This window comes from Engystomops pustulosus, chromosome 2 (genome assembly GCF_040894005.1).
Source record: "Engystomops pustulosus chromosome 2, aEngPut4.maternal, whole genome shotgun sequence".
NCBI lineage: Eukaryota > Metazoa > Chordata > Amphibia > Anura > Leptodactylidae > Engystomops > Engystomops pustulosus.
In genome coordinates this window covers 240,070,312-240,082,474 of record NC_092412.1, presented here as the reverse complement: position 1 = coordinate 240,082,474, position 12,163 = coordinate 240,070,312, and the positions used below count along the sequence as shown (strand labels likewise).

Genomic DNA, 12,163 nt, shown 5'->3' with positions numbered 1-12,163 from the left:
TATACAGTTTCGACTTACATACAAATTCAACTTAAGAACAAACCTATGGAACCTATCTTGTATCCCGGGGACTGACTGATATATCTATATATATATATATTCTCTGTGATTGAATCAACCCAAATAATAAAAGGGACCTGTCATTTGAAGTGCACAGTGACAAGCGTAAAAATAGAGCAGAGCCCAGAATATGGTGCAAATTTGCTTTTTCATCAAAAATATATGCCTAATGAAAAAAAACATCTTTTCCCCACCTACACAATAATTGTTTTTCATTTTTTTTTGACTATGTAAAGATTGCCATTTCAAAAGAAACTGCAAAAAATAAGCCCTCATTATTGGGTAATAGAAAGGTTAGGAAGATGAAAAAAGTAAAAATAAAATATTGCCAGCTCCCAAAGTGCTTAATTTCTTAGCTTTTATCAAGCACTTGATGTAAACCGGTAGAACATCATCATATGCTGTGGTTAAGGGTATATTTAATAATATTTCATATCACAGAGTAAAAGCGGGAGAGTAAATAGAATCCAGTTCTCTCCCGGGCTGCGGCCGTAACACAATTTTTATGGCTGTGAAAGCTGATTATCCTTTGATATTCTATTCATATACATTGCAAATTGAGAACGGCGTTTTCGTCCGGCATTCATTCTTGCAGCAAACAACATTTTAAGTGCTTACAAGGCAAAACTTTATAGTCACAGTTGAGATTTATCAAAAGTCACTTAAATTGGAGTTATGGCCCTTAGAATTTTTTTCCTTATTTTATTTATGTTTATTTAGAATTGCTCAAGTCTCGACTCTGCGGAGGCGATATTACGCCGCTGTATGATTCCATGTGATAAAACTATATTGTGGAGTTAATAGAAATTCAAGTTTCAACCTTTTTTATATAGTGGGGCACTAAAGTTGGTATTGGTATACCATCAGTTATCCTCTTTATGGCTCCTAAAGTGCTTTTAAAACAAATACAGCACCATAGATTTATTCCAGGGAATAGCATTACCGGTGAAATATACGCGCTACCATGAAAGGTTAAAATAAACACAATTCTGCAGAGAAGAAATTTTTTTACTCCCAATAGTAACTACTTCTTACTCCATTTTATTAGGTATTGTATTGTTATAAACATGTCTATATTTACTGCTCTCTACTTTTAAAGACTCCCAGTTTGAGGCTGATGTCTTAGTCAAACCTGGATTGTCATCGCAACAAAGGAATGTGTCACCAAATCCCTCCGTAGGCTTTAATCATAGATGCAAATCAATGTACAGTTATTTTCAGCGCATTTTTTTTTTATAAAGAAACTACTTTGAGACATTGATTATTTTGAAAAGACATTGTTGATAAAGAACTAAAGTTATGGCAGAGAAAAGTTGAATAAAGTTGAGTAAAGCCATAGTAGCCATAGTAGCCATGTTATCGAGGGCATGTGTAGTGCAGAGTAGAGTTTTGTTTTTTAAGGGAACTATTTACTACCTTCAACAACTCCAATTGGTTGTATCCTGATTCAAATTTTCTCTGTGGATAAATGGCGCTTTTGTTTGGGGCCCTTTTGGGCAGAGCCAAGATATTTATTCTAGTCCTGGACCATTTAGTGGCTGAATCTATGCTTCTTGGACTTTACTGTGAAATGCGTATCCTTGACTAGATAAAAAATAATGATGTTGATTACTCACAAGTCACAAATAGTGATGAAAGGACCGATCAAAATTTGGCTCTGCCAAACCTGAATTTTAGAACCTTGTTTGGATCCCACCACCACCGCCACTGACACCCGCGATCGATGCCAGCTCCAATCACGGGTGTAAAGTCGCCAGCAGCATTTAAGTTACCCCGACCACACATGATAGTGGGTTTTAATGGTGGGAGGGTTTTAGCTGAACCCAAATCCAGTCACGAACTTCTACTGAATTTCGGGGTCGGATATGGTCGACCCGAACGAGAAAACATTGGTACAAACTTTGCGGTTTGAATCTGCTCAACACTAATCACAAACATTAGAGGCTCAAATCTAGAATCAAAATTTCAATCTACTCCAGAATCAGTAGAACAATATGTATCCCTGGTACTTGCTGTGCTTGTATTTTATCACACAAACAATATGAATTATATATATATATATATATATATATATATAGGTGGACAGTGGGGTTAAGGGTCTGTTGGAGAGCCTAGGGTTGTTATAACTGAAGTGGAGGCATAGTGTGCTCCTTAATCAGTGGGGGGGGGGGTAGATTTGTGAGCTTGAGATGTACATACGACCCTGCCAAAACTACTGTATAATCACTATATTGTAGACTGCAATACAGTAGAGTGTTTCAAACACCACAGGAGGCATTTATTAGGGCTTATATACCAGAAAACTGATGTAGACAAAAAAGCCCGGTATGAGGGGTGGATAGTGGATAGTGGAGAAGCAAAAGAGAGGAAAACAAAAAGTGCACACCTTATATAATATTGCAAAAAAAAAGAGTTTAGAATCTGGTGATATTTACAGGACTATCACCTGAAAGAAATGATGTTTGCGCTTTTCTGATATTTGCGAGTCGGACAGCCCATCCAAGGTGGACAAGTTCATCCGAAGACCAGGATCCCTGTGGCGTGAGAGCATGCACAAAGGCCTGAGTTAGGTTGTAAACCGGCGCCGTTAAGACTCATACGAAACAGAAAACTGGTGTAGTAAGACCAAAATAATCTAAATGCCTTGAGAACTGCCAGGAATTGTGATTATTGTCTCCTTTACAACAACTCCATGCCAAGAGGGCTCGGCTGCAGATGGAGTGGACGTTCCTGTCTCCCGTCCACGCACTATCTTGACAAAACTGCTATCAAAAGTTTCTAACTTGCATAGTTTTGGCCACCAGAGCAGCTACCCCTTGAGGGGTGGGGCTTCCATTATATGATAAATCTCTCCCATGTATCTTTATATTTCCTGTCTGCCTAATGTAAAGAATGGACTTTAGCTATTCAGTATTCTACAAATGAGGCCAATCATAAGTTCCCAATCATAAGTTTCAGAGGATGGATATTCATGTGATAATGATTTACTCAATGATCCTTGTTGAACAAGTATAATGAATATTGAAGTATAGCCTGCAGGTGGTGATTATAGAATAACACCTGTTGAATTCCGCCATTTCCATAATTTATGAGACATATGTTTTCCCTTCCTTTATATAAGATGAAGAGAAGATCGACTGTAACTTTGAAGAAGGATTTTGTTATTGGATTCAGGATACAACAGATGGAGGAGAATGGGAGAGATTACAAGGTCCATATCATCCACCATTTTCGGGGCCGGACTACGACCACACGTTTGGCAATGAGTCCGGTAAGTGGAATTTTTTGTAGCATATTTTTCATGTCTGTGACATTGTTACCATAATGGAGAAAAGTGACTGGTAGAATATGAGATTCTGTCATTCGGCATGAAGAGCATGAAGCGTGTTAGTGGATGATACAGTCGTGTGAGTGACGCTGTTATCTACAGCTATTGAACACTGGTTCATGCTCCAATTTTACAAAAAATGATTTTTGCTGGATTATTCATAGGATTGATCTCTTGGTGTACACAGCCTGTAGGGATTGTATAAAATCCGCTTGAACTGTGAATGAAAGGAGCAGCAGGGAGCACGGAATTGATGTTCTATTCGCAAAGCATAATACACCATTTCTAGGGTTAATTTTGAGAAACTCGGATCCAGTAAACAGTGTACAGTATGTGCTTGAGAATCCTTTATAAGTAGATTATCACAAAGGTCTATATATCTATAAGTTATTAGAACTTTTCAAAAGTATTATATTTCAGAGGATATTAGAATTTTAGAAAGTTATTTTCTGTATTTGGCTAATATATATATATATATATATATATATATATATATATATATATATATATATATTTTTTTTTTTTTAACCCACAGTTCCAGAATATTATATTTAAAACAGATTTAGCTTCTTAATACACTAATCCAACAGCTTTTGGGTCCTAGCGCTAGTTATGTTCCTTGGACATCTATACCTCTTAATGCTGAACAGACCCTTAGTCTAAGTGCACCAATCACCACACTATGAGGGTAATAAGGCACCGGGCTGGACAACATGGCAACAAGTGACTTATAACTTATCAGTGGTTATTGAATTCTCTTTAGAGGTTTGAAAAACATGGCTGCTTTCTTCAGCAACTAATCTCCATTCATTTCTATGTAGTATGCAGTGTCAGACTTGCCCACCAGAGTACCAGAGGATCCTCCGATGGGCCCTGGTTCAACCTAATACTTAACCCCATTGATCCATCAGAAAACACCACAATTTGGATGGGCAAATAACCTAGGGAATAATGAAGAGTGGGGCCCGAAATTGATTTTCTCTGGGGGCCTAAGGAAACCCAGTCCGACACTTGTAGGATGTGAAGGTCTTCTACTACTCCCCCAACAACCTTCTAAATTGCTGTTTATATGCAGATGTCATTGTGACTCTGCAGAGTTAGATACCCCCAGTAATTGTTGTCAGACTGTGCAGGGACAATGGTGACATCTATTATTTTAACATTTTTAGATTTAAAGGTGTAATAACAGAAGAAAAGATGCTTCAGAATTACTACAGTATTACTATGCCATAGGAAATGCAACTATTTATCAAAAACAGACATGCAAGGAAAGGTGACATCTAGAGTGGACCTGTCACTAAATCATCTCCGGGGCTGTATAAAAAGAAAAAAAAATTACAAGGGTTCGCTGTATTGATTGCTTTTGCCTTGGCTGAGTGGAATTAGAGTAGGGAAGTAACGGTTCTTCTTATGGAGACTTTGCCACTTGAAGCCACCTTTTAGGCGCATGGAGACTTAAAGCTATGGACGCTCCACTAGGGGATTCTGGAAAAATAGGCAAATAAGTTTCAGGATGGGATAAGGAAAACCATGCCTCTTTTATTAATGCCTTCGGGTTTCATAGAAAACAATTGTGCAATTTCCTGCAGAACTTGATCAGATGATCAGACTAATCTCTAGATGACTAAAGATGTTTGTTTCCGTTTTTAACCTCACCCCTGGACACTCAACCAGCAGTCTATAAAGGAAACCTGCCATCAGTAATTTATGAACTGAGCTATTCCTGATGATAGATTCCTTTCTCTGTTCTAAACCCCCACACTGTCTTTATCTAATTTGTTGTCCCATCTTACTACACAAAAGCTTTATCTTTTATGTAAATTAACTTCAGAGGCTGCTGGGTTGTGGAGTAGTCCGGATGAGTCTCACCTTGCTATCTGTCCCCACAGTGCTCTTCGGCTCTGCAGTCCGTGCACGAGCAAGCGCAGTTCCTTTTGGCTCACTGCCCTCTGCTCTGGAGCATGCGCAGAACTCCACAGAAGAGCCAGAAGCTACTACGCAAGCATGGGCATGGAATGAAGAGCGCTGCGGGAAGAACAGAGAGATGAGACTTTAAAAGAAACAGGGGTGTAAAGTAGCCTTTGCTCCCGACTAAGCCTCAGGCTACTCCATGCCCCTGTAGCCTCTGAAGTAAATTTACATAAATTGGGCAAAAAGATTAGATAAAGTGTAAGGCGAGGGAAAGGAAACTTAATGGGGGTCATTTACTAAGGGCCCGATTCGCATTTTCCCGACGTGTTACCCAAATATTTCCGATTTGCGCCGATTTTCCCTGTATTGCCCACGGGACTTTGGCGCACGCGATCGGATTGTGGCACATCGGCGCCAGCATGCACGTGACGGAAATGGGGGGCGTGGCCAAGCGAAAACCCGACGGATTCGGAAAGACCGCCGCATTTAGAAAAAAAAAAGTGTTGCGGGACTCGTGCTTACCTTCACCAGGAATAGGCCGGTGAATTTCAGGGCATTCCGGCGGGCCTTGGGGAACTTCAGCGCAGTAGCACCACCTAGTGGACGTCGGAGGAACTACCTTAGTGAATCGCCGGAAGACCTGAATCCACCGCAGAGAATGCACCGTTGGATCGCGAATGGGCCGGGTAAGTAAATCTGCCCCAATGTATTCCTGATGGTAGGTTTCCTTTAAAGGGAGTCTAGCAGCAGTTTTGACCATGCAAAAATTTGGATAGTGTTAGCTATTTCCCATTTTGGTATGTTTTAAGTAGCAACAGGACTGTGAGAACATTTTTTAATATTTTAGAATTGTAGCTAGACTTGGAGTACTCTGGTGCACTGGTGTGTGAGATCTCTTCTCTATATTGCTGCACGGACTCTCCTTCTAAGTATTCAAACAGTAGTCTGTTACAGCCGTGATTCAGAGCAGACGGGAGAGGCAGTGCTGTCTGTGTTCAGTGAATAGATCTCACACACCAGTGGGCCAGAGTGTCCAGCTACAATCATGGAATGTACATTTTTTATAGTCCAGCTGCTACTAACAACACACACATAGGTATGATTACACAGCTCTCCATTAGCAACACCTGTCTCCAAATGTATAGCCGGTAGACTCCCTTTAAGTACTTGTAGGTGATTTAGTGTCCCAAATGGCCCTCACAGGTTTCTTTCAAGGAAGAAACGGTAAACTTAAATGTTTTTTGCCCTTCTTACATCATGCAATAAGACTGGGGGCACTTACCTTCAGATTCCTGTTTACCCGTGCTCTGCCTAAGTTACTTATAACAGTTTCTTAGACTGATGGAAGAGTCGTGCAAAATCTCCCCCTTGCCGGACCTTAGGTCATTACAGATATGGGTTTCACAGCACAGTCCAGCTCTTGCCAGAAGCCGATTGATTAGATCTACTAAATGCCGTCCAATCAACACAAATAAATAGTCAAAAGTCAAAATTTTCAACCGAGAAAACAGAATAGTAGAAATAACAGATAAAAAAAGTGCAGAATAATTGCTCAAAAAAAGCTTTTTCCGACTGGATGAAAAGCTCGAATTTAATGAAGGAGCCTCTCGGGTTTCATCGAGAAGAATAAAACACATCAAAATAGGCAGCAGACAGCAAAGTAGTTATAAAACAAAAATTATAACAAATCTAAAGTGTCCTTATAATTTATGTTGGTGCATCAGAGGTTTTAAAACAAATCCAAATTTTTCAGCTATTTGTTCACATGACGAACAACAGGCAGAAGCAGCTGGTGGACTCAGATAAATTGGATCCTTGAGAATTTCTGGAACTGTATTCAGAGGGAAAAAAATGCGGCCGAGTTTGTGGAGAATTGATATGTTTCTCATCATTCGGAGCCTAACTAGGGGGATTGTGAGGAAGCTTGTTATAAATACATAAAGTGTTGTCAGATAAATCAATGTCATCCTCACATCCCAACACCCCAATTAGATCACCAAAATAAGTTGTTGGTCTTCATGAGCAATCGTGTAAGTGATTTTGATTCTAAAAGCCTGGCTCCCTCTAAGGAGGTCATACACCTTTAGAAGGAAATCTACCATCAAAATCCATCCTGATAAACCAGGGACACTTACTCATCGATCCAGTCACGGGGATTGGTGAAATCTTCTCTTTCTAGTGCAGCCAGAATTACTGTGTTTGAGGCGAGTGTTGTGTCCCCAATGTGGGTAGCCTGGTATGGGGAAGGGTTAGCAATGACTAGGTGGTAGCACAGTTTTGAAGGGGGTTAGCACTGTTTCGGGGGGAAGGGAGGTATCGCATTCTGGGATGGGGGTCTTGGCACTGTCTTTGTTCAGTAAGGTAGTAAGTAAGTAAGGTGGTATATTCAGTCACTGGGCCACATTTACTTACCTGTCCTGTCATGATCCCCAAAAGTGCATTGTCCGACCGGAATGTACTCTCCCGGGATTCACGAAGATCATGCACCCGATATCCTCCATGTGTCTCTTCCCCGCTCAGGTCCGCCGGAGTTAAACTTCTTCTTCCTGGTACATGTAAGTGCTTTGTTTTGTGACACAATTTTAATCTCAAATCCCGCGCTTAGTCCAAATCACTCGGAACGTCTGACGGCACGTCACCCCGATTTCTGTTGCATGAAAGCCAGCACAAGCGCACCACAATCCGATCGCATGCGACACAATCCCCAGTTAAATACCTGTCACAGTGGCGCAAATGATGAAAACGTAGAAAATCCATTGAAAGTGCAATTTGCGGACCCTTAGTAAATAAGCCGCACTGTGTAGAGGTCATGGACAATGTCATGGTTTGGGGGTATTATTCTGTATTAGTATGGTGGTATTATTCAGTCACTGTATAGAGGTAATGGATGATGTCATGGTGTGGTGGTATTATTCTGTATTAGTATGGTGGTATTATTCAGTCACTGTATAGAGGTAATGGATGATGTCATGGTATGGTGGTATTATTCTGTATTAGTATGGTGGTATTATTCAGTCACTGTATAGAGGTAATGGATGATGTCCTGGTGTGGTGGTATTATTCTGTATTAGTATGGTGGTATTATTCTGTATTAGTATGGTGGTATTATTCAGTCACTGTATAGAGATAATGGATGATGTCCTGGTGTGGTGGTATTATTCTGTATTAGTATGGTGGTATTATTCTGTATTAGTATGGTGGTATTATTCTGTATTAGTATGGTGGTATTATTCAGTCACTGTATAGAGGAATGGATGATGTCGTGGTGTGGTGGTATTATTCTGTATTAGTATGGTGGTATTATTCTGTATTAGTATGGTGGTATTATTCAGTCACTGTATAGAGATAATGGATGATGTCCTGGTGTGGTGGTATTATTCTGTATTAGTATGGTGGTATTATTCTGTATTAGTATGGTGGTATTATTCTGTATTAGTATGGTGGTATTATTCTGTATTAGTATGGTGGTATTATTCAGTCACTGTATAGAGGAATGGATGATGTCGTGGTGTGGTGGTATTATTCTGTATTAGTATGGTGGTATTATTCTGTATTAGTATGGTGGTATTATTCAGTCACTGTATAGAGATAATGGATGATGTCCTGGTGTGGTGGTATTATTCTGTATTAGTATGGTGGTATTATTCTGTATTAGTATGGTGGTATTATTCTGTATTAGTATGGTGGTATTATTCAGTCACTGTATAGAGGTAATGGATGATGTCCTGGTGTGGTGGTATTATTCTGTATTAGTATGGTGGTATTATTCAGTCACTGTATAGAGGTAATGGATGATGTCCTGGTGTGGTGGTATTATTCTGTATTAGTATGGTGGTATTATTCTGTATTAGTATGGTGGTATTATTCAGTCACTGTATAGAGGTAATGGATGATGTTATGGTGTGGGGGTATTATTCTGCTTTAGTATGGGGGTATTATTCAAATACATGTACAAGCAGTTTGCACTTTCTTTTCAGTGCAAAGTCAAACAGAAAACTGGCACAAACACTTTAATAAATGTGGACCTCTATGTCTGTAGGAAGATACAGATGTGTCCCCCCTTCCTCACCTAAATTTACTCTAGTTTGGTTTCTAATCCCTCCAGAAACCAAGTACATATTCACAAAACCCCTAAATGACTACAATTCACTACCCAACCACATGTGCAGTAATAGGACATAACTGATACCATAACAGAAATTATATTATCACAAAATTCCTATCATCTTGTTAGAGAAATATCTCTATCTCTGATGTGATGTGGGTCCAAATTGTGTATAGTAGGAGCTGCGCGGTGAATCAATCTCACTCTCACATGTTCCAATTTTATTTAGGTAGCAGAGAGTTCTTATAGTTTTTTGAGACAAAGAAACTTTACTGGGCATGTGTCACATTCCTTTGCCTTGGACCGGATAAATAGGCAGTTTGTTCTTAGGTTTGTTCTTAAGTTGAGTTTTTATGTAAGTTTGAACCGTATACTTTATTATTGTGCCCCTAGTCAAAATTTTTTTGGTCTCTGGGACAATTGGATTTCAAAAATGTTGGCTTTTGTCATAAGAACCAGGATAAACAATAAATCTTAATTACAGGCACCATTGATAACTGATACCGCTGTTTTTGTAGCCTCGGACTAAAGTACAGTAAATTACCAAAATCCAGAGGTCCGTTTGTAACTAGGGGCAGTCTGTAAGTCAGGTAGTGGACTGCCTGTATCTGTGTAAGATGATCTGTGTGCGTGGGGGATGGTACTATGCACAGATGTCTTTTCTAACAATAAAGGCAATGTAAAGACACATGGGGGGGAGAACACATAAGAAAATGCATTCTGTTCCCTCACAATCTCATCATAAATGTTTTTGGACCTGACCATTTTGAATGAAAGTAAGGGAGGTCATGTTATCAGAAAACCATGAAAATACTTCTACAGAGGCTTAAACGGGTAGTTGTGCTGTTACTATACATTATACATCAGATTTTTCAACTCATAATTTTTTTGTAGGTTACTATATATCAACACCAGCCGGACCTGGATTCGGACAGAATATTAGACTGGTTAGTCTTCCCTTGACATCACCATCAGCCCCTCTATCAGAGCCCCTGTGCCTCAGTTTTTGGTAAGTGGGTCAATCACATACAATAAATGATGCCAAAGAATAACTACCAAGTATATACCTCTCCATACAGACAATTAATCACCATAATATAATAGTAAGTGGTATAAACCGATCAATATTAGAAAGGGATTTAGAAGCAATAACGTAAAACCCTACTGATGGTACGATGCCTATAAAGTCAGTCAAAAGTCTATCCAAACTTTTCTTGTTTGTTTTTTTTCTACATACATTGTATATTAATGTTGGAAAACATGGAATTAAAGGGGTTGTCCACTTTCAGCAAATAATTTAAATGCTTTGTGTAAGAAAACTTTATACAATTTTCCAATATACTTTCTGTATCAATTACTCACGGTTTTCTAGATCTCTGCTTGCTGTCCTGCTATAGGAAGCTTCTATGTTTACCTCCAGTGGACAGAAATCTGACCATGGTCACACAGGTGCATGGCTCGTTAGTATCACAGAGAGTAGTCAGAGCTGTGTGATATAACGAGCGGTGCACCTGTGTGACCATGGACCACCCCTTTAAACACATCCTTTAACTGTCTTTTTTTTTCTAGGTTCCACATGTACGGTCCCAGTGTCTATCGATTGTCTGTTCTCATTATACTCACAAATAAAACTGAACAACTTATATTCTCAAAAGAAGGAAATTATGGGCCGAATTGGAATTATGGACAGGTCACGTTATATGAGACGTCTAGAACTGCGGTCAGTATAGATTTAGCATTTACACAGTCGGACCATGTGCCACATTTATTATGCAAGTCCAACATAAGTGTGTCACACACATGTTAAAGGTGCACCAAAAAAAGTGGTGCACTCTATTGGAAATTTTATGTTGGAAATTTGAATTTTAAATACCGCGCTTAGTCCGAATCAGTCGGGTTGTCTGACAGCCACGCCCCCCGATTTGTGTCACGTGATTTTGCGCCAAAATCCAATCACATGTGCCAAAAACCCCTGTTAAATGCATTGCAAATAAAATGCAGAAATAGTCGGGAAACCCGAAGGAAATGAGGTGTGCGGACCCTTAGTAAATGTGCCCCAGTGTCTATAGGGTTGAGTGCTGAGCTCTGCTGCTGGGGATAAGCTGCTCTGCAAAAGAGCTCAGTGCTGCTTCTCAGTTTACGCCACATTCAGGATGGAGTGTTTTTGCCCCTAAATGAACAAGTTTCTAATGATGAATATTATTATTATTAGGTGCACAAAACATCTGGATTGGTAGGAGAAATGAGGATAACTTGGTTATTTTTGCTGCACGGGTAGTTTGGTGTTTAGTCGCAAAAGGTGCGACAATATGAAAAGGAACAAAAACAGAAAAAAGAGTGATACCATCTGGCCCATAGAACTGACACAAGGAGTTGGTCTAATGATAAATGACCCCATAGTGTAGTGCAGTTTTCACTGGTTTTGATAAATGTGGGGTGTTGTTTGTAATGTTTTAAGTTCTGCATCTGTAAACTAAAGGAAGGATGAAGACAACTGGTACTACAGAGCAACACACGCGGTCTCCTACTTCTTGATCTGTCCTCTGCCGTTGACACTGTTGACCATTTTCTCCTTGCTATGGAGCAATTTATCATCTCCGCCCCACTCCCCATGCCCCACCGGATACATCAAAAGGTGTAAACCTCTCGTATCAGAAGGGGGCCGTGGCAGCCTGGTGAAACTACGCCAGGTCTGAACAAATGTTTGCAAGTTTTTAAAAAGCAGGTTCCGTGCCCGCCCACTCCACAGACCGCCATGC

General features: G+C 39.8%; 1 protein-coding gene across 1 annotated transcript in view; it reads left to right on the top strand.

Moving 5' to 3' along the window:
• Positions 1-12,163, top strand: part of TMPRSS15 (transmembrane serine protease 15) — a 184,103-nt gene that overhangs the window by 63,054 nt on the left and 108,886 nt on the right. Inside the window, exons 10-12 of the mRNA XM_072133217.1 lie at positions 3,182-3,331; positions 10,299-10,413; positions 10,974-11,124. Of these exons, the coding sequence (XP_071989318.1) occupies positions 3,182-3,331; positions 10,299-10,413; positions 10,974-11,124 (416 nt within the window). The remainder of the gene's footprint in view (positions 1-3,181; positions 3,332-10,298; positions 10,414-10,973; positions 11,125-12,163) is intronic.